This window comes from Cebus imitator, unplaced genomic scaffold, assembly GCF_001604975.1.
Source record: "Cebus imitator isolate Cc_AM_T3 unplaced genomic scaffold, Cebus_imitator-1.0 Scaffold32, whole genome shotgun sequence".
NCBI classification, from domain to species: Eukaryota; Metazoa; Chordata; class Mammalia; order Primates; family Cebidae; genus Cebus; species Cebus imitator.
In genome coordinates this window covers 6,235,898-6,262,581 of record NW_016107347.1, presented here as the reverse complement: position 1 = coordinate 6,262,581, position 26,684 = coordinate 6,235,898, and the positions used below count along the sequence as shown (strand labels likewise).

The following is a 26,684-nucleotide window of genomic DNA, read 5'->3' as shown; positions in this document are numbered from 1 at the left end:
GATAGTACCGGATCCTATATATACTGTGTTTTTTGATCTAATAACCCAGACGGCTACTAAGATAGCTACTTAGTGACTAATGGGTGGGTTGCATGTTTGGCATGGATACAAGGGTGATACAGCAGGACAAAGGGATGACTCACATCCCAGGCAGGATGGAGCAGGACGGCATGGGAGTTCATTGAAACACTCAGATCGCAGCTAAAATTTATTGTTTATTTCTTGAATTTTTCATTCAGTACTTTCAGACCAAGGCTGACTGTGTGTAACTGAAACCATGGAAAATAAAATGTCAGATAAAGAGGAACTCCTGTACTTCTCTTTTATAGTGTTTCCATGTTTGAAATTTCTTCTTCAATGTTCATCTTCCTGCAAGACTAAGTTCTCTTTGGGCTCACTCTCATTCACTGCTTTTAGCCCTAAGTATCTATTCCTTAGAACTCAGAAATGACTAGACGTTTGTCTAGTGTCATGGAAAAGTAGGCTCTTAAGAAACAGGAAACCTGTACTCTATAAGTTTATGCAAAAGAAGAAATTCATCAAAAGAGGCTGTGTCTCTTACACACACACACACACACACACACAGACAGAGAGAGAAACAGACAGGGACATTCTAGGACAGCACTTACAGTGTTTACAGTGCAGGCTCGGAAGACAGATTGACTGTGTTCACATCCCAGGTCTGTCACTTACCAGCAGTGTAACCTTGGCCAAGTTACGTAACCTTTCAATACTTTAGCTTCCTACCTATAAAATGGGAATAATAATAGCACCTACTTCAAAGGTTATGAGGAGTGAGTTAAAACATATAGCATATAATATAATATATGTATATAATAATGATAATAATTCTAAAATAACAGTTTTAGTCAGTGTTTCTATTTCTTTCTTTTTTTTTTTTTTTTTTTTTTTGAAAAGTTAAAAATTCCTTAATTTTTTATTCCTGGTACCACTACCACAATTTACAGGGCAATATACCTGATGTAATGAAAAGAAAAAGCTACAACAGATAAAAGACCTCAGGAATGTACATCTAATTGACACTACATTGCATTAATCAATAGCTGTACTTTTTGCAAACTGTGGCTATGACAGTCCTGAACAAGAAGGGTTTCCTGTTTAAGCTGCAGTAACTTTTCTGACTATGGATCATCGCTCCTTCTGTGGCAGATTTTTACAGTTCTTCTAATGCATTTGGGACGACTGTCTCAAAGTAACCTGCAGCTTTCCTGACAACTCCTCGCTCTCTCTCCTGCTAAGAACTGTAGCCCTTTTCTGCTGCTTTTAGAAACTTCTGCTACCATATCCACCACTTCCACCACCAGATCCATAACCACCACCATAGGGACTGCCCGAGCTTCTTCCACCAAAACTGCCCCCTTTCATGGGTCCATAATTTGATTGCTGTTGTCCACTATAATTTCCAAAATCATTATAGTTCCCACCACCACCATAGTTACCACCGCCAAAATTTCCTCCTTCATTGTAACCATCATATCCTCCACCACCGCCACCACATCCACCACCTTGGTTTCCATATCCTGGTCCACCACCACCATAGCCCCCTCTACTACTATAACCAGGACCCCCGCCATAGTTGCCACCATCACCAAATCCATTATATCCACCATCACCTCCTCCATAACTACCTCTGCTGCCACCAACTCCACCACCATAACCTCCTCTTCCACCAAAGTTTCCACCACGGCCAAAATTACCTCCACCACCTCCAAAGTTTCCTCCACGACCCATAAAATTGCCAGATCCACCTCCACGACCTCTCTGTGATCCAGCAGACTGCATCTCTTGTTTAGAAAGGGTCTTTTTCACTTCACAATTATGCCCATTAATAGTATGGTATTTCTGAACAACAATTTTATCAACTGTATCATGATCATCAAAAGTTACAAAAGCAAATCCTCTCTTTTTTCCACTCTGCCTGTCTTCCATAACTTCTATGGTTTCAATCTTGCCATACTTTTCAAAGTAGTCTCTCAAATTATACTCTTCCGTATCTTCTTTAATACCACCAACAAAAATTTTCTTCACCGTTAGATGGGCACCAGGCTTTACAGAATCCTCTCTAGAAACAGCTGTCTTTGGTTCCGCTACACGCCCATCAACCTTGTGTGGTCGAGCACACATAGCTGCATCCACCTCTTCAACACAAGAGTAAGTCACAAAACCGAAGCCTCTGGAACATTTGGTTTGGGGATCTCTCATTACCAGACAATCTGTAAGTGTGCCCCATTTCTCAAAATGTTCTCTTAAACTATCATCTGTAGTTTCAAAGCTCAGACCAGCAATAAACAGTTTTCTCAACTGCTCTGGTTCCTTTGGATCATGGCCCTCCATTTTGAGACCGGACTCGCCTCTTCCAACTCGAGTTCAATATCCAGTGTTTCTATTTCTTCTTCTTGTCTCATTCCTATGCCTCTTCCACAGAAAAAATAGAAGAGTTTTGGCTTTTCCTGCTGTAGACTTGTTTTTTTGAGATGGCTCCAACGGAGCCAGAGGATAATAGATTCAAATGGGGTTGGGCACAGTGGTTCACGCCTGTAATCCCAGCACCTTTGGGAGGCCGAGGTGGGTTGATCATGAGATCAGGAGTTCAAGACCAGCCTGGCCAAGAGGGTGAAACCCTGTCTCTACTAAAAATACAAAAAATTAGCCAGGCGTGGTGGCAGGCACCTATAATCTCAGCTGCTCGGGAGGCTGAGGCAGAGAACTTCTTGAACCTGGGGGGCAGAGATTGCAGTGAACTGAGATCGCGCAATTGCACTCCAGCCTGAGCAACAGAGCAAGACTTCGTCTCAAAAAAAAAAAAAATATGATTCAAATGGTTAGTTTAGCATTATTTTATATTTCAATCCAGATACCATTTTATGAATATGTTTTAAAATGTTAATAAATAAAGAGCAGAATTTGAGGAATTGATATATAAACTATAATGAAAACCTACTTGTAAAGACTTAAGGAGCTTGCTGCTTTAATGAAGAATTGAAGAAATTAGTAAAGAATTTATTTAGTGTTTTGACAGAGCCAAAATAAAATCAGTTTCATTGTTGAAGAAACACAGTTTAACATAAAGTTGTAGATAGACTATTAAAGAGTAAAGAGTGCTGTATCAGTTAAGTGAGTACTGTCTTCTAGATTTTCATGTATTCAAGGATGAGAGGGGCAAATTAACAGTTAAACATACAAATTATGACCAGGCATGGTGGCTGATGCCTATAATCCCGGCCAGCACTTTGGGAGGCCGAGACAGGTATATAACTTGAGCTCAGGAGTTTGACACCAGTCTGGGCAACATGACAAAACCCCGTCTCTACCAAAAATACAAAAATGAACCTCGCATGGTAGTGTGTGCCTGTGGTCCTGGCTACTTGGGAGGCTGAGGTGGGAGGACTGCCAGAGCCCACAAGGTGGAGGTTGCAGTGAGCCAAGATCGCACCTCTGCACTTCACCCTGGGTGACAGAGTGAAACCCCATCTCAAAAAAAAAAAGCTGATTCACTTATTCTGTTTTCTAGATACACACAATCTATAAAAACTAAACTAAATCTATGAAAATAAACCATAGCCTTGGCCTTCAGATAGCTGACAGTTATTTATGTTTAACAATGTATATGGTATTTATGAACAGCTTTTGTGCCCCAGAATATGTTTTACTGTGAAATGTACAGATATTGATTATCTAGAAGAGCGTTGTAAATGCCATTTATATTTACAAACAAGTAGACAGTTTGATTTTTTTTTTTTTTTTTAGGGATCCCCTTCCTTAAGCCAAGGAGCCGCTTTGGCATTAAGCTAGATCTCACCACTTTCATGGAGCCTTCCCTTACTGCTGTAGATCTCATGAGGTAGAAGAAGTAATAAGATGGACTGCTGTTCTAAGTCTTGGTCTAATGGAAAAGGACTAGTCTGTAACATTGGTTGTGTTGATGTAGTTATATTAAACAGTTTATTGGGGAAAGTCACCGAGTTGTCTCACAAACATCATTGTAAGGAAGAGAAGTGAAACATGGTCATGCACATTCTTTGCCTTTAAGGAAAACAGATGTTTGCAAGATTATAGCATCTATGGATGTGATTTCAAGGCTAGAGAGTTATAAAAGAAAAATAATGAGAATAAATTCTTACGGGTGTACAAAATGCTCTGAACAGCTCAGGTTTCTTAAAGGATGTGCATGATTAATAGATGAAAGGAGCACATAATCATCACTCAGTTATACAGTGCTAAGACTTTAAGAAATAAACATTTAAGAATTTTCTTTTCAAAGGCCAAAGTTTAAAAGGAGTTAAGATACCTCAGAGAGCACAAAGAGCTTTTAAGGTTGTATTTGGAGCAAGAGCAACAAGATGGAAGAGATAGTTCACTCTCTGAAGAAGATATTCTTAATGCCTGTTAACAAGTAAAATCCAACCTATGCCATTCTTAACTTTGCTTCTATAATCCTGCAATAGCAAAAGGTAAAATAAACAACTTGAAACAGAGAAAATTAAACAAACAAAGAAGATGAGAAGGTGGAGTATCATTCACTTTAAGTGAATTGAAATTTTCAAGACTCAAATGAATTGTCTCCCAGGAGTTGATGGACTCAGGTATAATCTTAGGGTTATTGTCGGTATTTTTTTTGCAAAATCACTGAGAATATGGGTTAAGTACTTGGAGACAGGAGAGAGACAAATGTCCCAGTTTTCAAAAAGGAATAAAATATATTGCAGAAACCCAACACCAGCTCCCTACTTTAAACTGTGGTAAAATTTGAAGACATTGTAAATATATATATATATATATATGTATATATATATATATATATATATATATGTATATATATAGTGTTTATAAGAGAATGGGATGATCACCATGAATCAATATGAATTTATAAGAACAAGACATGCCAAACTGACCTAATTTTTTTTGCTTTATTTTCAGTTTTATAATTACTACTCGGTTAGAGAATAGTAAGGACATGTTGTATCTTGACTTTAGCCAAGTGATTGACAAAGTTTCCTTAACTATCCTTGTGGGGATATGAAATATTGGTAATGGGATTGATTTACAGCTCCTTGCCTGGCCATCCCCATGCCAGCATACCCAGGGTTTAGTTAAATAACAGTTACTTTATATACTGATTCCTCACAGGGAACTTGTGGTGAATATTAATTTGCATATATTCAGAAAGTATGGATTTGTAGTTATGAGGGGTTTTTTTTTAAGGACTTTTATGTTGAAACTTGAGTACCTGGATTTATTCATATGATTGAGATTTCTGTTATGGATTTTTTTCCAACCAAGCTGTATTTATAAAATACATAAATCTGTTTTTAATTTACGTATGTCACCTTGACTTATAAATTACTTAGAAGTCAAGGCATAATATTAGCATTTAGAGCAAAGTCTGGCTATGTTAAGAATGCTAACATTATGAAGAATCTTTTCTTTGTTCAATAACAACTATATTAAGCCCACTTGGATGTTTTTCATTGAAACCCTTGAAATGTCATTCCTATGAACAATCCCTAAACAAAAGGCAGATGTTCATATACAACTTGATAACACAGATATACTCAGCAATGTGTTTTTGAGTTAATGTGTCTGTTGGCCTTCTGGTAGTCCCACAGTCAGCCGCCTGTTCAAGATATTTACATGTATTTTTTAAAAATACAAATTCCCTGGAATCATATCAAAGACAGAACCATATATTTTGTCCCCTTAGGAAGTCCTTTTGGCGGTCCGTGATGACTGCTGCATTCAGTATATTTTATTATTAATTGTTTCTTCTAAAAAATGTAAACCCATAGTTAACTTATTAAACTTTCATCTTTGAGATTTTTTTTTGATGCTTGTAATATTTTGTCTCTAGCCTCAAAAATGTGTGATGACTTTTTTGAATACTTGCAGATGTTTACATAAAATATCACACCTATTTATTTGTTGATTTTTGAGAGTCTCTGTCGCCCAGGCTGAAGTACAGTGGCACGATCTCATCTCACTGCAACCTCCGCCTCCCAGGCTCAAGCAGTTTGCCTGCCTCAGCCTCCAGAGTAGCTGGGATTACAGGCATGCACCACCACAAACCACTAATTTTTGTACTTTTAGTAGAGGTGGGGTTTCACCATGTTGGCCAGACTGGTCTCGATCTCCTGACCTCAAGTGATCCGCCTGCCTCAGCCTCCCAAAGCGCCGAAATTATAGGCATGAGCCACCGCACCTGGCTAAAATATCACACTTACAAAATTGTCCCTCACACTTTTCTTTGCAATGATTCATGTTGGTATTACATCCAGAATCCCAGTAGAAGGGAAGGTTGAAAAAAGAGTGCAATTCCAGCCATGGCCTCTCAGTCTTAAGATCTTGTAGGTCCTTAAAACAAGAATTGAGTTGTTTCAGTTATTTTCCTTGCCCATTATGCTGTATTTATGATTTTATTATGGCTTTGTCCTTAATTATATCTAATTTAATGGATGTTATTTTATAGATTAAAATGCAATCTGAGTTTTTAGCGTTTTATAGTTATCTTTGTAAGTTATACCATATCTAACAGTAAAGTTTCAAGAAAAAAAAAAAAAAAAGGAAATCATGAGTTAATAAAACAAAATGTTGAGTCAGATTGTCTTTTTAAATTATTCGTGTATTATCTTTTATCCAAATTAAGTCTTTTTCTGGAAACATGTTGTATAGCAGATTTTTCGATATTGGAGCCTACATTATGTTATTTTTAAGTGGGGAGAAAACAATGATGCATTCTCTATCCGTTCAAAAACCCTAACCAAGTTTCCCCAAATATCACAAAACACCTTTAGGCAACTATATAGCAATCTGCCAAAACTTTTGTATAACATTTACAAAACATTTGAGCCATCTCTTACCTGATTCTAAAAATACTTAATGAATTTATTATTGAGTATATTTTTGTTCAATAAGCAATGAAACTGTACAGCATTGATTATAAATTAACATGATCTTCTATCCAGTGACAGGTAGTATACTGTACTATTCTCTATTATAAATTTTAAAAATGAAATAATATGATTTTTTTTTTTTTTTTTGAGACAGAGTTTCGCTCTTGTTACCCAGGCTGGAGTGCAATGGCACGATCTCGGCTCACTGCAACCTCCGCCTCCCGGGTTCAGGCAATTCTCCTGCCTCAGCCTCCTGAGTAGCTGGGATTACAGGCACGCGCCACCATGCCCAGCTAATTTTTTGTATTTTTAGTAGAGACGGGGTTTCACCATGTTGACCAGGATGGTCTTGATCTCTTGACCTCATGATCCACCTGCCTCGGCCTCCCACAGTGCTGGGATTACATATGATTTTTATCTAAAGTAGAGTTGGGTTAGTGGGATTACCTAAACGCTTAATAGAAACAACCTCTGTGACCAGAGATTGTTCTGTGTTCATCCTGGTAAATATCTTCAGGTTTATTAAAATCACAAAGGGTCCCCCTTTCCTCAGCATCTGTTTTTGGCAAGACAAAAGAAGGACTTTTTAGAGTTTGTGTTTACTAGTTTAGGGACTGAATATGTTTGCTGAACTTTCAACACACACTGATTTCCTGCTTACATTAACATCCTCTTGCATAGGTTGTGTTCATTTATACATATGAGAAGAGCAAGGGAGGGAATTAGAAATGTAATACTATGGAATATAGTTAAAAGAATGAGTTGATCTATAGTATTTGGCTTATCTAACCTTGTCCTAAGTGTGTTGCTCTAAATAAAACAGCATACTTTAATCAACTATTTTTATTCAGTAAAATAATCTATTTTGTCTTAGCATTGATTTTTTCTAATTATCTGAAGCCTTGTCTAATGAATAATGGTTTGAACTGCTTGGATTTTCATTTTAAGTTCAACCCTTCCTATAAATTCATTGCTATCAGATTTCTGCAATCCTGTTTTTTCTGCTTAATATTTCTTTGAGAGCCCTTATATTCCTCTATTTATTTCCCATTTTCCCCACAAATAATAGAAAATCTTTGACTTTCTTATTTATTCACATTGTATCTAGGAGTCAAACAAGTGGACAGAAAATGCCTGTTCAATCTAGTGATAGGCAGAAGACCCTAAGGTAGGGCCAGTTTGGTCTTTTTGAAGATCAGAAAGATGGCCAAGCATAGGTGGAGCAGTGTTTGAGAATGGGGAAGTGACCAAAATAGGATCAGAGATGGCCAGAGCAAGAACATGCAGGGCCTTGTAGGCCCTGTTCAGGATTTTAGATTTTGTTCCAAGTACAGGATATCTTGTGGGGCCCTAAACAGAGTAATTGTCAGATTTATGTTTTAAATCTTACTCTGGCTGCTAAGTGGTGGGCAGCAGGAAGGAGGCAAGAATAGATGCCAATTAGAAGGCTGGGACAGAATTCCAGATGAGGAATCAGTGGTGGCTTAGATTCGGGTGGTGGCAAAGGAAATGGAGAGAAGTCAAACATGTCTTGGAATAACTGACAAAAGTTGCTGATGGGTTGAATCTGGATGGGTAGAAGTGAAAGGAGAAATCAAGGATGATTTCTAGATTTCAAGATTGTTTTGCAGGTTGATGGCGCCTTCTACAATAGGGAAGATGTCAGGGAGGAAACACTGTGGGCAGGTAGAATTAAAAGTTCTGTTTTGGCTATCTGAAACTCGAGGTGCTTATTTGACTTCCAAATATATCTGCAATATATGTGGATCAGTTTGATGAGTTTAGAGCTTGGCAGAGGTAGATCAAGGATGGAGACATGATATGAATATGAAAGTTATCATTATGTAGATAGTATTAAAAGCCATGGGGCTAAATGAAATTACTCTGAATATTTGTCACCTTTCAGACCTGTACCTTCTCCCTCTCTTACCATGTAAAATTATTCTCACATTATTTTACAGGTACATATTTTAATTATAGTGCCTGTAAATAATCTGGTATTATTTTCTTTTTAGTAAAATATTCTGATTCCTTTATCCTGTTATAGCTAACTGGTTTAAGAGTATTCAGTTACTAGCTTCTGTATTGAAGTGAACATCTAAAAATGCATTTCTTTCTTTTTTTTGTCTTTGCTCCAGGCAAAGTCATTAATAAAGATTTACGACATTACCTAAGTCTTCAGTTTCAAAAAGGATCAATTGACCACAAACTGCAGCAAGTGATCAGAGATAATCTCTATCTGAGAACCATTCCATGTAAGTATGTGATGGAATAAAAAAAAACTGAGGCACAAATGTCCTTTCTTAACTAATTAAACATCTAAAGATAGTTTGATGGAGTATTTTACGTGAAATTGTGAGGACTAAGTTGGGAACAAGAATGAAACAAAAGCTGGATAAGAAGAAAAATTTTCAGAGAATTTGAGAGGTTTTGTTTTTAAAAGTAGAAAAACTGGGCCAGGTGCAGTGGCTCACACCTGTAATCCCAACACTTTAGGAGGCCAAGGCAGGTGGATCACTTGAAGTCAGGAGTTCGAGACCAGCCTGGCCAACATGGTGAAACTTCATCTCTACCAAAAATACAAAAATTATCCGAGTGTGGTGGTGGGTGCCCGTAATCTCAGCTACGAGGGAGGCTGAGGCAGGAGAATCACTTGAACCCGGGAAGAGGAGGTTGCAGTGAGCTGAGGTCATGCCACTGCACTCCAGCCTGGGCAACAGAGCAAGACTCTATCTCAGAAAAAAGTAGAAAGTAGAAAAACTGGAAGATTCCATATTGTGACTTTTTAAAAAAGTGATGACTAGAATTTAGGAATATATATTTACATGTTGTTAACTAGATTTTATTACTGTAAATCAATTTGTAAAACTTATGCAGTAAGAGGACTTTTTAGCCCCCAATGCCTTGTATACCAAGAACAAGTATTTTATTTGAACATTATTTTAAAATAATTTTAAAATCTGTCCCTTCCCCAACCAAAAATAAAAAAGGAAGGAAAGGAACTCTCCCTTGCTTGGGATAATTTTTTTTCTTTCCCTCCCTGCCTGCCTCCTTTTCTACCTTCCTTCAACAAATACCATTATGTAGTGGCAAAGAGTTAAGTAAAATTGAATTCAAAGTCTTGACTCTAGCATCTTACTGGCTACTTTATTTGGACAAGTTACTTAATGTTCCTGATCCTCAGAGCCTCTATATATATAGAATTAGAATAACAAGACTCACCTCAAATAGCTGTTGCTAGGATTTAAAACGAGAGCATGTATGTAAACTGCTTGGCCTAGAGTAGGCACTCAAGCAGTGTTTGTCGCCTTCTCCCATTCTAACTGGATCTCCTGCCTCTCATTTCACTTCAATTCAATTGATTTTTAAATTAAACATTTCTCAGCACTATAGGAAAGGGAAAAAAAATTTTAAAAAGTGGACATGTGATTGTTGTCCATCTATAGTTTATCCATCAAAGATTTCCACTGACAAAGTTCAGACTCCTTAGCATTGTATAAAATATTTTTTTGTTTTTTATCTGCCTTCTTATCTGTGATTTCCCCCTACAAACCTACCTTGTAGCTGCAGGTTGCTACTTTTGCCTTTATCTCAATTTGTATTTGCCTGATGTGTCTTTGTCCGTCTTACTATTCTTAAAGTCATCTCTGGATCTCTGTTTTACAAATAGTTCTGGACTTTACTCAGTAGCCAATGTGAAACTTTTAAAATTTTTATTGATGTAATCAATATCTTTAGCCTCAGTTCTGTCATGGTTTTTCTGTTTACCATATATAAGCCTTTTGTATGAAAAGCCTTTCACTATGTAGTCATTTTATTTGACCTCTCTCTTTTTAGGAAGGTTTGTAGGGATCTTTTTTTAATGGTTACCTTTATACCTTTATATAATACTCTTTGTTCCTCCTTCCCTCTTTTTTTGCTTTTGTCCCTACTATGAGTAATATTAAAATTATTTAGTCATCTCTTCTTTTTCCTTCCTTTTCTTCCATCATCTTACTTTAAGTAATATTTTTTTTACTTCTACCAAATATAAGGAAATTAGTAAACTTATTTCACTTTGTATGTGTTTTCCTTATTCTTACCCTATATATATTTTTTTATAATTGGGCTGTATCTACATTGGCTAAGCAAACAGCCATTCCATTACTGTACTTTCCTTCTTTATAATCATTACTTATCTTTTTTTCTGTGGGTAAATACATATTTATTATAACCACCAATCCTTATGTTGTTAATTTTCATTAACTGTAGTTGTCTAAAGCTGTTTCTTTGCTCGATATCCCAGCAAAGACTCACAGGATAATCGTAGGAGTTGTTTGTGGCCTTTATACTTTGATGTTTGTTTGGATGGATATAAAAGTTTTGACTCTTATTTTCATTCCTCGACTATCTAAAATATATTAAGCAATTATCTAATTATTTTCTGGCAAAGCATTGCTCTTAAAGAGTTTGGTAGCAATCTAATTTTCATTCCTTTGTAAGTAACTTTTTTTTTTCCTGTATGGGATGTCTCATTTTTAGTTTTATAGCTCTAGAGCTTCCTCTTGCCTTGTTAAAACAAGATAATAAAAATATGTACTTGTACTTTCTAAGATAGGCCTTTATTTTACTGCCCTCTGCCACTTTCACTTAAGTTTTTCTTTTAATTTTATTGTTCGAGTTTTGCAGTTTCCTTAGTGTGAGGTTTTGTCCTATAAGGGAGTTAAAATTTATTTTGTTTCAGTTCAGCAAAATTTTGTTTCAGTTTAGCTGTAGCCCTTTTAGATCTCAACAGGACCTCTTATACACAAATTGAAGTATCCAGAGCTCCCTCTAGGAACCTAGACGCAATGACACACCAGTAGCAGTTAGCATACTGAAGGGTCCCATCTTGTCTCTGAATATCATACTTTCCTAAAAAGTTTGATGTCTCCTTGGAGATAATTCTGCTTCTAGGTCTGGGACAAGGAAAGTACAAGATGAACTTTGGAGCATCTAAGTGTACCAGAAAGTATATAGTGTTTAAAAAATTATATAGACATATCAGAAGGACATAGAAGCCACCTAGAAGAGGTGCTTACTGGCAAAAATCTGAGACAGTTTGAGCAACGACATTGAAAAAAGAGGGCATTTCTACCATTGACAGATATTGAGCTGAAGATAAAACAGGACTGTGATCCCTGAGAGAAGAAGAAAGGAGACCACACACAGAGGAATCCTATTATTTCCTCAACTTTCTGCTTAGAGACACTTTCTGGACCACAGCACAGGGAGGCAGAGCTTAGGCAGAATACAATGGACTCAGAGTTGAAGAGACAGAAATCTCAGTTCAGGAAGCTTGAGATATCTAGAATTTGCAGGACAGAATGTCACAGAGGAGAGAGCTATGAAATAAAAAAGCTCAAGCAATCTGTAAAGGCACCCCCTTAAGTGTACTGAATACTAAGCCGAGAATGTGTAGGATCTGACTCTTTAAGGTTAGACCAAAAACTCTCTGAGAGTTGTAAGTTTAATAATTCTCAGAGCTTACCCAGAGCCAGGAGACATTTGAGTTCTGACTAGCTTGGTGGAGGAATCCCATAACAGTCCTGCCTTACTAGCAGGGCTAAAATAGCCAAGGATAAAGCTCTTCTAGGCCTGCTTTAACAAAGCTTAATTGAACAGGACCCCAAAGGATCAAGTGAATATGCATGCAACATAACTACTAGCAAAAAAGAAAGAAAAAAGGAAAGAAGTTAATCAATACTCTTTAAAGAAAGACAACAGCCACGAGCGGTGGCTTACACCTGTAATGTCAGCACTTTGGGAGGCCAAGGTGGGCAGATCACGAGGTCAAGAGATCAAGACCATCCTGGCCAACATGAGGAAACCTTGTCTTTACTAAAAATACAAAAATTAGCTGGGTGTGGTGGTGCACACCTATAGTCCTAGCTACTTGGGAGGCTGAGGCAGGAGAATCACTTGAACCCATGAGGTGGAGGTTGCAGTGAGCCAAGATCACACCACTGCACTCCAGCCTGGTGACAGAACAAGACTGTGTCAAAAAAGAAAGAAAGACAACAAAATGGAAACATTGTGTAATAAAATATTCAAAATGTCCAGCATCTAATAAAAAATTACTAGACATGTAAAAAAGCAGGAAAATGTGACCCATAATCAAAAGAAAAGTCAGCTCATAGAAAAAAGAAACAGAAATGACACATGATGGCATTACTATACCAGGAATTTTAGTTATTAGAAATATGCTCAAGGATTTAAAGAACAATGTCAACATAATGAAGAGAAAAATTATATATATAAATATTCATATGTGCGTGTGTGTGTGTGTGTGTGTGTGTGTTTATACATATATGAATTAAATGGAACCTTAAAATTCACTGAATAGACTTTAACAGGAAATTCAAAACTGGAGAAGAAAAGATCAGTGAACCACATAGCAATATAAACTAATATCAAACTGAAACACAGAGAAGATAATAGCTAAAAAAGTAAACCTTTTTTTGTTTTTTTTTTTTTTTTAAAAAAAATTAAAATTTTTTTTTTTTTTTTCCTTTTTTTTTTTTTTTTTTTTTTTTGGAGGAACCAAATGACAGTGGGGAGGGGAAGGATTTCTACCATGAAGTACCAGTATCATAACTAGTACTAGATTGACCCTCTTGTCATAAGCAACTAGAAATTGGACAAGGAATATGTAACAGCTATTTTTAGATATTGAAATATAGGCAGATCAAGGCTAAGATACATTTATATTTACTGACAGCAAACTATGAAGCCAAAGTGGAGGAAAGAGAAAAAATACTTAAAGAAATAGTGACTGAAATTTTTCTAAATTTGTTGAAAATAAGCGCACAGATCTAAGACACTCAATAGACCCTAAGCAGAAGAAACATGAAAAAAAACATACTAAAGGACATCATAATTCAATTATAGAAAAATAGTTATAAAAAGAAAATGATGCTGGGCATGCTGGCGTGTGCCTGTAATCTCAGCAGGAAGCTGATGTGGGAGGATCACTTGAGCCCAGGAGTTCAAATCCAGCCTGGGTAACATAGTGAAACCCCGTCTCTAAATAAAATAAAGTAAAAATTTTTGAAAAAGAAAATCCAAAGGGCAGACAGGGAAAAAAAAGGTAAATTATATGCAAGGGAAGGAAGAATGACTGCAGAAGCCACAGAAACAGTAAAAGCCAGAGTCCATCAAATAACATCTTCATATGCTGCAAGGACAAAAAAAAATGCCAACCTGATTTCTATATACAATAAAAATATCCTTCAAAAATGAAAGAGAAATAAAGAATTTTTTAGACAAAAAAGTAAAAGATGTTTTTGGCAGCAGATGTCCACTGTAAGAAATATTAAAGATTGGACAAAACACACAACAAACAAAATGAAATATTAAAGGAAATTCTTCAGATAGAAGGGAAATGATACCAGAGCAATAGAAGAACTAAAAGGAAAATAGAGAACTTTTTAATTACAGTTCAAGATTTCAACATCCCCTTTTAGTAATGAATTTTAAAATTAAGTAAAAAATCAGTAAGGTAATGGAAAACATGAACAGCATTTTCAACCAGCTTGACCTAGTTACTGTTTATTAGAACGTGCCTCTCAACAGCAGCAAAATACACATGCTTTTCTAGTGCAGATGTACAAATATAGACCATATTTTGCACCGCAAAACAAGAACTGATAAATTTAAGAGGATTTAGACTTAAATAATATAAAACATGTTATAAAACATGTTATCTGGCCATAATGGAATTAAATTAGAAATTATTAACCAAGGCAGGAGGATTGCTGGAGGCCAGGAGTTTGAGGAGTTTGAAACCAGCCTGGACAACATACCAACACCCCGTCTCTACAAAATAAATTAATTTTTAATTAGGCAGGCAAGGTGGCATGTATCTGTAGTCCTGGCTACTCAAGATGCTCAGGCAGGAGGATTCCTTGAGTCCAATAATTTGAGGCTATAATCATGTCAAGAGTGAGACCCTGTCTCTTAAATAAGTAAAAATTTAAAAAGATGCCCTGATATCAATATATTTCTCTTCCTAGCTGAAAGAGAAGATAGTGCTAATGCACACTCGCTTAAATTNACCTTGTTAATAAGCTAATACATGCATAATATGAAACATTTGGAAGCAGACTATTTCTATTGTACCTCTATCAAATTTACAAATCATCACCTAGAAATTTAAAAAAATAAAGAGAGAAAGAAATTACTAACAGATATTCAGAAATTAATAATTAATAGCACACTTCTAAATAAACTTTGAGTTAAAGAATAAATCACAAAGGAGATTACAAAATATTACACATATCAACCAACTAACAAATTGAACCATATCAAACACAATATATAAAAATGTGCAGGATGTAGCTAGAGTAGTATTTAGATGGAAACTTACAGTATTAAATACTTATATTAGAAAATAATGAAGATTTCAAATTAGTGAACTAAACTTCTACCTTAAAATATTTAAAAGAAGGAGAAAAATAAACTTAATTTAAGCAGAAGGAAGAAAGCAATAAAGAGCAGAAACCAGTGAAATAGAAAATAGAAAAAAAATCAGTGAAATCCAAAGCTTGTTCTTTGAGATCAATACAATTGGTAAACCTCTAGCTAGACTGCTTTGGAAGAAGTTAAACACAATTTGATGCTATCAGGAGGCCAGGTGCAGTGGCTCATGCCTGTAATCCCAGTGCTTTGGGAGACTGAGGCCAGGAGGATTGCTTGAGTCCAGGAGTTTGAGACAAGTCTGGGCAAATAGTGAGACCTTGTCTCACTACAAAGCAAAACAATATCAGGAATGAAAGAGGTGATATCACTAAAAATCCTATAGATATTAAGTATATAAGTGTATGATAAAGAATATTCTCTTTTTTTGAGATGGAGTCTCACTCTGTCACCCAGGTCCTGGAATTCATTGGTGTGATTGTAGTTCAAGTTCCATTTCTTCCATCTTCTGGGCTCAAGTTATCCTCTTGCCTCAGCCTTCTCAGTAGCTGGAACTACAGATACGTGGCACCATGCTGAGCTAATTTTTATTTTTTATTTTTAGTAGGGACAGGGTCTTGCTATGTTGCCCAGGCTGGTCTCAAACTCTTGAACTCAAGTGATCCTCTGGGCTTTGCCTCCCAAAATATTGGAATTACAGATGTGAGACCCCACACCCAGCATAAGAAGGAATATTCTGAATAACTTTATGCCAATAAACTCAACAACTTAGATGAAATGGCCAAATTCGTTAGAAGACAAAAAGTACTAATGTTCACTCAAGAAGAAATAGGTGAGCTGAATAACTCTTTATTTATTAAAGAAATTAATTTTTCATTTTTAACTTTTTTATAAAGAAAACTTTAGTGGGGAGGGGTAGGCACCATTCTGCTGTTTGGTCAACTCAACTATTCTAGCATGCGGGCTTTGGAGAGTCCAAAAGGTTCGGATGAGAGAGAGTCCCCCTAGCAGTGCAACACAGCGGCTTTACCAGATTATGGTGAGACTGTTGCTTTAAGCAGCCTGGATCACTTCCTCCTCACTGGGCAGAGCCTCCCACCTGGGCCTTTCAGCCATGCCCACCAGCACATACTGTGGACACAGCTCTGATCTCTCCCCGTGATAGAGTGACCCGGGGAGGGGAGGGCTGCCACCTGGATTGGATAGATGGCTCAACCATTTCAGCCTGCAGACTTTGGAGGGTCCAAGCTCATGGACAGAAGCGGTTCTCCGGGACACAGCTGTTTTTTTGAGGCATGGCCAACTTTCTTTAAGCAGAACTGCAATCCGCTCCTTGTCTCAGCTGGTCCTCACAGCTGGCTCTTCCCAGCCAGCGCCTCCAGCTGCCACCCATGTTCTATGGAACTGATGGAGCTCCAATTTCTCCCTAGGACAGAGTGCCTGAGGGGCAGGTAAGCTGCTATCTTGGCTGTTTAGGCTCATCAACAGGTCCAGCCTGTGGGCCTTGGAGACCCCCAGACCAATCAGGGCTGAAGGGATCCTCAACACAACACAGCTGCTCTACCAAAAAGCAGCCACACTGCTTCTTTAAGGAGGTCCCTGATCCCATTCATCCTAACTGTGTGAGACCTCCCAGCTGGGGTCTCCAGCCACCTCCTACAGGTACATTCAGGCTGGCAATAGGTCAGTACCCACCTGGGACAGAGCTTCTAGAGGAAGGAGCAAGCTGCCATCCTTGCTGTTTTGCAGCCTTCACGGGTGATACCTCCAGGTACAGAAGAACCAAGGCAACTAGGGTCTGGAGCAGACCCCCAGTATACCACAGCAGCCCTATGAAAGAGTGGCCAGACTGTTAAAAGAAAAACATTAACAACAAAGAAAAACCGCAAAAACCCCATCCAAAGATCAGCAACCTCAAAGATCAAAGGTACATAAGCCCACAATGATGGGAAAGAATCAATGCAAAAAATGCTGGAAACTCAAAAAACTAGAGTGCTCTTTTTTCTCCAAATGACGGCATCACCCCTCCAGCAAGGTCTCAGAACCAGACTAAGCGTGAGATGACTGAAATGACAGAAATAGGCTTCAGAACGTGGGTAATAATGAACTTCACTGAGCTAAAGGAGCACATTGTTATCCAATGCAAAGAAGCTAAGAATGATCATAGAACAATACAGGAGGTGACAGCCAAAGCCATTTTAGAAAGGAACATAACCCCTTGTTAGAGCTGAAAACACACTACAAGAACTTCACAAGTATTAATAGCAGAATAAACCAAGCAGGGGAAAGAATCTAAAAACTGGAAGACTGGCTTCTTAAGGCAGGCAGAAAGAATAAAGAAAAAAGAATGAAAACGAATGAAGAAAATCTATGAGAAATAGGGGATTATATAAAGAGACCAAATCTATGACTGATTGGGGTACCTGAAAATGATGGGGAATATGGAACCGAGTTGGAAAACATACTTTAGGACCTCACCCAGAAGAATTTCCCCAACGTAGCAAGATAGGCCAAGCCAACATTCAAATTCAGGAAATGCGGAGAACCCCGGTAAGATACTCCATGAGATCATCACCAGGACAATTAATAATCAGATTCCCTAAGGTTGAAATGAAAGAAAAAATGTTAAGCACAGGCAGAGAGAAATGTCAGGTCACATACAAAGGGAAGCCACTAGATGAACAGTGGACCTCTCTGTGGAAACCCTGCAATCCAGAAGAGATTGGGGCCAGTATTCAACAGTTCTGACCCAGAATTTCATATCTGGCCAAACCAAGCTTCATAAGCAAGGGAGAAATAATATCCTTTACAGACAAGCAAATACAGAGGGAATTCATTACCACTAGACCTGCCTTGCAAGAGCACCTGAAGAAATTACTAAATATGAAAAGTTATTACCAGCCACTACAAAAACACATTGTAGTGCACAGACCAGTGACACTATGAAGCAACCACCATAAACAAGTTTGCAAAATAGCCAGCTAGCATCTTGATGACAGGATCAGATTCACACATAACTATGCTGTCCTTAAATATAAATGAGCTAAATGCTCCAATTAAAAGAAACAGAATAGCAAGCTGTATAATTAATCAAGACCTGGGCCAAGCACAGTGGCTTACACCTGTAATCCCAGCACTTTGGGAGGCCGAGGCAGGTGGATCACGAGGTCAAGAGATTAAGACCATCCTGGCCAACATGATGAAACCCCGTCTCTATTAAAAATAGAAAAAAAAAATTAGCTAGGCATGGTGGTGCACGCCTATAGTCCCAGCTACCTAGGAGGCTGAGGCAGGAGAATCGCTTGAACACGGGTGGCAGAGGTTGCAATGGGCTGAGATTGTGCCAATGCACTCCAGCCTGGTGACAGAGCAAGACTCCATCTCAAAAAAAGGAAAAAAAAAAAAAGAATAAAGACCCATCGATATATTGTCTTCAAGAGATCAATCAAGTGTTCAATTCAACAATAAGAGTCAACTACCCTAAATATATATGCTCACAATACAGGAGCACACAGATTCATAAATTTCTTTTTTTTTGAGTTGGAGTCTTACTCTGTCGCCCAGGCTGAAGTACAGTGATACAATTTTGAATCACTGCAGCTTCCACCTCCTGAGTTCAAGCGATTCTCCTGCCTCAGCCTCCTGAGTAGCTGAGACTATAGGTGCCCATGACCATACCTGGCTCATTTTTTGTATTTTTTTACTAGAGACGGAGTTTCACCATGTTGGCCAGGCTGGTCTCGAATTCCTGGCCTCAAGTGTTCTACCCACCTTGGCCTCCTAAAGTCCTGTGATTACAGGTGTGAGCCATTGTGCCTTCCCATAAAGCAAGTTCTTAGGGACCTTCAAAGAGACATAGACTCCCACACAATAAAAGTGGGAGACTTTAATAACCACTGACAATATTAGACAGATCATAGAGGTGGAAAATTAACAAAGTTATTCAGGACCTGAACTCAGCTCTGGATCAAGAGGGCCTGATGGATATCTACAGAACTCTCCACCCCAAAACAGCAGAATATACGTTCTTCTCATTGCTGCACAGCACTTACTCTAAAATTCATCACATAATCGGAAGTAAAACATGCCTCAGAAAATGCAGAACAACTGAAATCATAACAGTTTCTGAGACCACAGTGCAATCAAATTAGAAATCAAGATTAAGATTCACTCAAAAATTAGCCAAGTATGATGACATACACCTGTAGTCCCAGCTACTCAGTGGGCTAAGGCAGGAGAACCGCTTGAACCCACAAGGTGGAGGTTGCAGTGAGATGAGAGTGCGCCACTGCACTCCCATCTGAGCGACAGAGTGAGACTTCATCTAAAAAGAGACAGAGAGAGAGAAAGAGAGAGAAAGAAAGTAAGTTAGTTCACTCAAAACCCCACAGAGAGAGAAAGAAAGTTCATTCAAAACCACACAACCACATGGAAATTGAACAACCTGCTCTTGAATGACTCTTGGGTAAATAATGAAATTAAGACAGAAATCAAGAAGTTATTTGAAACCAGTGAGAACAAAGAGACAACATACCAGAATCTTTGAGATACAGCTAAAGCAGTGTTGAGGGAAATTTATAGTACTAAATGCCCACATCAAAAAGCTAAAAAGACCTCAAGTTAGCAACCTAACACCACAACTAAAAGAACTAGAGAACCAAGCGCAAACAAACCCCAAAGCTAGAAGAAGACAAGAAATAAACAAGATCTGACTGGGCACAGTGGCTCACGCCTGTAATCCCAAGCACTTTAGGAGGCTTGAGGTGGGCAAATCGCCTGAGGTCAAGAGTTTGAGACCAGCCTAGCCAAATGGTGAAACCCCATCTCTACTAAAAATACAAAAAATTAGCTGCGAGTGGTGGCGTGTGCCTGTAATCCCAGCTACTTGGGAGGCTGAGGCAGGGAGAATCGCTTGAACCCTGGAGGCGGAGTTGCAGTGAGCCTAGACCGCGCCACTGCACTCCAGCCTGGACAACAGAGCAAGACTCCGTCTCAAAAAACAAAACAAAACAAAACAACAACTGAATAACCAAGATCAGAGTTGAACTGAAGGAGATAGAGACATGAAAAGCCCTTCAAAAAACTCGGTGAATCCAGGAGCCAGGTTTTTGAAAAAAATAATAAAATAGACTGCCAGCTAGACTAGTAAAGAAGAAAAGAGAGAAGATTCCAACAAACACAATCAGAAATGATAAGGGTGAATATCACCACTGACCCCACAGAAATGCAAACAGCCATCAGAGAATACTATAAACACCTTTATGCAAATAAACTAGAAAATCTAGAAGAAAATGGATAAATTCCTGGGCACATACACCCTCTCAAGTCTGAACCAGGAAGAAGTTGATTCTCTGAAAAGACCAATAGCCAGTTCTGAAATTGAGACAGTAATAAATAGCCAACCAACCACAAAAAAAATCCCAGGATCAGATGGATTTACAGCTGAATTCTACCAGAGGTACAAAGAGGAGCTAGTACCATTTCTTCTGAAGTGATTCCAAACAATTGAAAAGGAAGGACTCCTTCCTAACTCATTTTATGAAGCCAGCATCATCCTGATACTAACACCTGGCAGAGATACAACAAAGAAAGAAAATTCAGGCCAATATCCATAATGAACATCCATGTAAAAACCCTTAATAAAATACTGGCAAACCAAATCCAACAACACCTCAAAAAGATTACCCACCAAGATCAAGTCAGCTTCATTCCCAGGATGCAAGGCTGGTTCATGTACACAAATCAATAAATGTAATTCATCACATGAACAGAATTAAAGACAAAAACCACACGATTATCTCAGTAGATGCAGAAAAGGCATTCGATAAAATTCAACAACTCTTCATGTTAAAAATTCTCAATAAACTAGGTGTTGAAGGAACATACCTCAAAATAGTAAGAGCCATTTATGACAAACCCACAGCCAATATCATACTGAATGGGCAAAAGCTGGAAGCATTCTCCTTGAAAACCAGCACAAGACAAGGATGCCCACTTTCACCACTCCTATTCAACATAGTTTTGGAAGTTCTGACCAGGGCCATCAAGCAAGAGAAAAAGAAGGCGTATTCAAATAAGAAGAGGAAGTCAAACTATCCCTGTTTGCAGATGACGATGACATAATTTCCTATATCTAGAAAATTCCACTGTTTCTGCCCAAAATCTTCTTAAGCTGATAGGCAACTTCAGCAAAATCTCAGGATACAAAATCAATATGCAAAAATTGCTGGCATTCCTATATACCAGTAATAGGCAAGCTGAGAGCCAAAATCCAGAATGAGCTCCCATTCGCAATTGCTACAAAAAAGAATAAAATACTAGCAATACAGTTAACAAGGGAAATGAATGACCTCTTCAAGGAGAACTACAAACAGCTGCTCAAAGAAATCAGAGATGATGACACAAACTAATGGAAAAACATTCCATGCTTATGGATAGGAAGAATCAATATCATCAAAATGGCCGTACTGCCCAAAGTAATTTATAGATTCAATGCTATTCCCATTAAACTGTCATTGACATTCTTCACAGAATTAGAAGAAACTATTTTGAAATTCATTTGAAAGAGAAAATCAAATGTTCTCACTTATAATTGGGAGCTGAATGATGAGAACACATGGACACATTGGCGGGGAACAACGTACATTGGGACCTGTCAGAGGGTTGAGGGTGGGAGGAAGGAGAGATCAGTAAGAATAGCTAATGGATGCTGGGTTTAATACATAGGTAATAGGATGATCTGTGCAGCTAATTGCCATGGCACATGTTTATGTAACAAACCTGCACAACCTGCACATGTACCCTGAACTTAAAAGTTAGAAAAAAAGAAAACTTTAGGCCCAGATAATACTGGCAAATTGTTCTGAACATTTAAGAAAGAAATAATACCAATTCTACACAAACTCTTCTAGAAAATTAGGATTTTGTGTTGTAAGCATGATTCTGATTCTAAAATCAGACAAAAAATATTAAAAGGAAATGTTAAGCAAAAAATTTTCTTGAACATAAGACTTAAAAATTCTCAACAGTATTTTAGCAAATCAACATATATACCAATATATAAAAGGATAATACATTATGACCAAGTGGAGTTTGTTTTAGGAATGCCAAGTTGGTATAACATTCAAAAATTAATGTAGTAGTATTAGAAAACAAAAACCAATTGATCTTTTCAATAGATGCAGAAAAATTATTTGGCAAAATTCAACTCCCATTCATGATAGAATCACTCAGAAAACTAGTCTGCCATTTACTACCCATTGTCTCTTGGCTATAAATCTACATTTTTCCCTGCTTGCGATACTGTAACATTTGTCTACTGTCTGCTAGCACATTGTTAAGCTTTCAATAGAGGGCACAGGAGGGATACTGGAGAAAGAAGAAAGTTCTTTTCCTGGTTCCAGTGTATCTTTTTCTTTTTGCTCCTGTTATCCAAAAAGACAGCCAGCAAGTTTCAGCAGTACCCTAGCAGTCAGCTTCCCAGTGACAAGTTCAGTGGTACACCTGCAAGAGAAATCCTAGCAGCAATTTCAGCAACACCCTCGTAGGTGATTCCATGAGTACCAGCAGTGCACCAGCTGACTTTTTAGCAGTTTCCTGGTGAGTTCTGTGACATCCCATTTGGTCTGCCAGTTTTCCTGTGGATTTCTGCCAAGTCCAGCCAGTGTCCTAGCTGGTTTTCTATTTACAAACCCCACTCGCTACCATAGGTAGCTTGGTGGTGAATTTCATTGGTGTACCTCATGCGTTTTCCTGCCTCTAATCCTTGACCCACTAACTGTGAATTAGCTCTGTCCTCAGGCAACCCAGCAAAATTCCCCACCATGAGTGGCTGTTACCACACCCTCTTCAATGAGATCTGAATCTCAGACCTTGGGGAGAGTCCCTCCCTTCCAAGTTTGTTACTTATTTAAATATTCTCCCTCAGCTCTAGGGTGATATTCTTTAGAGTGCTCCCTTATTCCTACTTAGTTAATTCCCTGTAAACAGTTAATAATTCTATATATTAAACTGTCTCTGTTCACACTGCCATGTGGTTTCTCTTTGCTCTCTGGATCTTGATACGGGATTAGTACTAGTAGTGCTCCCAGGAGACAAACCCTCCAAGAAGGGATTTCAGAACTGGTTTTGGTTGTGTTGGTTGGTCTTGATCTTACATGGAGTGCCAAGTTTCTTCCAATGAGAGGTGGGATGCTGATAGTTCATGAGAAGCCGTGGCATCACAGTTTAATCACAGTATCACCTATGGTTGATTGTGAAGAAGTGACAAATGAACCCAGTACCTTGAGAGCCCAAATGACTGCTGCACTTGACTGTTACGGCAGTAATTATGGCTATGAGCACTGTAGTATAGGATGGATTCTCCTGTGTGGCAAGTGCTTACAGAGAGAACCTTGTAAGATAAATTCAAGTGGTTTATTATAATTATTATGAACTAATATAAGATTTTGTTACTGCTTTTCAATGATCTCTACTTGATAGAGATGTTTGATGATAGAAAACCTTAAAAGAAGGAGACATTGGTTGGGCATGGTGGCTCAAAAGTATAGTCCCAGCACTTTGGGAGGCTGAGGCAGAAGGAACGCTTGAAGCCAGTAGTTCAAGATCAGCCTGGGCAGCATAGCAAGACTGCATCTCTAAAATGAATGAATGATGAATGAATGCAAGCATTAAAAAAAAATAAATACCAAATAAAAATTATTTAAAATTTGAAAGATAATCATATACATATTTAGTATTTGATTTTTTCATTCCTAAAATTTTTTTATTTTTTATTTTGATTTATTTATATATTTTTGAGACATCACACTGTTGCCCACCCAGGCTGAAGTACAGTGGCACGATCTTGGCTCACTACAACCTCCATCTCCTGGGTTCAAGTGATTCTCCTGCCTCACCCTCCTGAGTAGCTGGGATTATAGGCATGTACCACCATGCCTGGCAAATTTTTGTATTTTTAGTAGAGATAGTGTTTCACCATGTTGGTCAGGCTGGACTCAAACTCCTGACCTCAGGTGATCTGCCTGCCTCAGCCTTCCAAAGTGCTGGGATCACAGATGTGAGCCATCGAGCCTAACCTTAAAATGAAATTTTAAAGCAGAGTATCAATAGTATTATCTGATGGTCTTGATCTTTGGTGACAAATATGCCAGACAAAAAAAATTTATTTTGCACTAACATTCATCAGATCATTAAGAATGTATCTCAAGAACATCCTCATATTGGGCATTGCAAAGTATGTTGTTTCATAAAATCTCATTTTCTTTTTTAATTAAAGTATTTTGTCTGCTTCTCCTGATTTTGATTTTGCCATTGAAATCTATTATATATATTGCTTTTATTTCAGATTTTAGGTCAGTTTCTAATTTCATGTTGGAGTGTTCCACGCAGCATTCACTTTCTCTCTTTGCATTTCTTCTGTTAAATATTTACAATCCACTGAAGCTTGTCACAAATAATCAGTGAAAAATACCAGAAAATATAATTGGATAGTATTCAAATAACCTAACATTTAGATCTCCTAGCATGGTTAACAGCATTACACAGAGTCATGTGTCGAAACTGCCAATTTAAGGACTTATTTAGCCCCCAAACTTATTTCTTGGAACACAACTCCTAGGATTTATGTAAAGTATAATAAACATATCATCTTGTTAGTATTGTTTTCTGTAAGAAAGACCCACCACTAGCAGATATGGCCATGAGCACACACTTGTGGGAACAGCTCCGAGTAAGACTGACTTGAGCATATTGTGACTGCTACTCTCCCACATGCTTCTGTCCTCGTTCTTGGAAACATCAAGCTAAACCTTTGATTCTGCTTTTCAGTGTTTTCTGCTCTTGCTTTCAGTTGATATCAGCTTCTTTCTTTAAGCCAGATATCTCTATGTCAAATTGTTAAACTTTAATTTGTGCAGGAGAATTAGAACTTTTTTCTCATTTTTCCCATCAACTAATTTGTTGTAAGATTTAGAGAAAACAAATTACCCAAGAAACTCCAGAAAGAATTCCTATTTAGAAACAGCAATGTAAATCAACTGCAGCTCTCATATATCACAGGTGGGAATGCAAGGGATACATCTACTTTGGAAAATAATGTAACATTTTCTTATAAAATTAAACATACATTTACCATAATACCTAACAATTTCACTCATAAGTATTAGCTCAACATACATTTAAATATATGTCTACCTAAAGTCATGTAAGTTAATAGCAGCTTTATTTATTATAGCCCAAATTTTGAAACAACTCAAATGTTCATCATTGGTGAATGAATAATTAATTTTGGTATATTCATACAGTGGACATACAAGATAAAAGATCAGTGAGGAAACGGAGGACTTGAACAATAGAAGACCAAATGGACCTAATGGACATACAGAACATTTCATCCAATAACAGCAGAATATATATTCTTATCAAGCATGCATGGAAGGTTCTCCATGATAAACCACATTAGGCCACAAAACAAGTCTTAATAAATTTAAGATTTAAATTATGTAAAATATCTTCTGTGACATAATTTAAATTATGTAAAATATCTTAATGGGATGAAACTAAAATTAATTAGCAGAAAAAACAGGAAAATTTGCAAATACATGGAAATGGAAAATAAACAGTATGTTCTAAAACAACCAGTGGATCATGAGATAGTTTAGGAAATATCTGATGATAAATGTTTTAAAAAGATACAACATACTAAGACTTATTGAGTGTAGTAAAAGCAGTACTAAGAGAGGAGTTTATAGCAGTAAACACATTAAAAAAGAAGAAAAATCTCAAATCGCAAACCTAATCTTATACCTTAAGGAATTAGACAAAGAAGAACAAAGTAAACCCAAAGGCAGCAGAAGGAAGGGAATAATAAAGACTAGAGCAGAGATAATTTGAATAGAAAACATTAAAAAAAGAAAAAATCAACCAAACCGGGAGTTGTTTTTCTAAAAAAATTACTAAAATCGATAAATCTTTAAGAAAAAAAATACTTAAATATCTAAAATTAGAAATGAAAAAGGAGATAATTGCAACTGGTGTCACAGGAATGAATTATAAAGACTACTGTGAAAAATAGATGTGGACAAATTGGATGATCTAGAAGAAATTGATAAAGTTTTAGAAACACAAACCTACCAAGACTTAATCATAAGGAAATAAAAAATTTGAAAATACCTGTAACTAATGAGATTAAAGCAGTAATCAAAATCCTCCCAACAGGTCAGATGGGGTGAGTCATGCCTGTAATCCCAGCTACTTTGGGAGGCTGAGGCAGGCAGATCATGACGTCAATAGATGGAGACCATCCTAGCCAACATGGTGAAACCCTGTCTCTACTAAAAA

The 26,684-nt window shown here is 37.5% G+C and overlaps 2 protein-coding genes and 1 long non-coding RNA gene across 4 annotated transcripts in view; 1 reads left to right on the top strand and 2 right to left on the bottom strand.

Annotated features, from left to right (window-relative positions):
• MAGI3 (membrane associated guanylate kinase, WW and PDZ domain containing 3) overlaps nucleotides 1–26,684 on the top strand; it is a 289,692-nt gene that overhangs the window by 142,463 nt on the left and 120,545 nt on the right. For both annotated transcript variants that reach the window (XM_017524272.2, XM_017524274.2), the window contains exon 2: nucleotides 9,047–9,163. In XM_017524272.2, the coding sequence (XP_017379761.1) occupies nucleotides 9,047–9,163 (117 nt within the window). The remainder of the gene's footprint in view (nucleotides 1–9,046; nucleotides 9,164–26,684) is intronic.
• LOC108301191 (heterogeneous nuclear ribonucleoprotein A3-like) lies at nucleotides 909–2,389 on the bottom strand. Its single transcript, XM_017524275.2, has one exon. It carries the CDS (start codon nucleotides 2,353–2,355, stop codon nucleotides 1,285–1,287), a length of 1,071 nt encoding a protein of 356 aa, XP_017379764.1. The 5' UTR covers nucleotides 2,356–2,389; the 3' UTR covers nucleotides 909–1,284.
• Nucleotides 914–25,666, bottom strand: LOC119470471. The gene is made up of 4 exons (XR_005199382.1): nucleotides 25,654–25,666; nucleotides 12,324–12,329; nucleotides 3,144–3,146; nucleotides 914–1,270 (listed from the first exon to the last, which is right to left on the bottom strand). It is a non-coding gene; the product is annotated as an uncharacterized LOC119470471 (long non-coding RNA).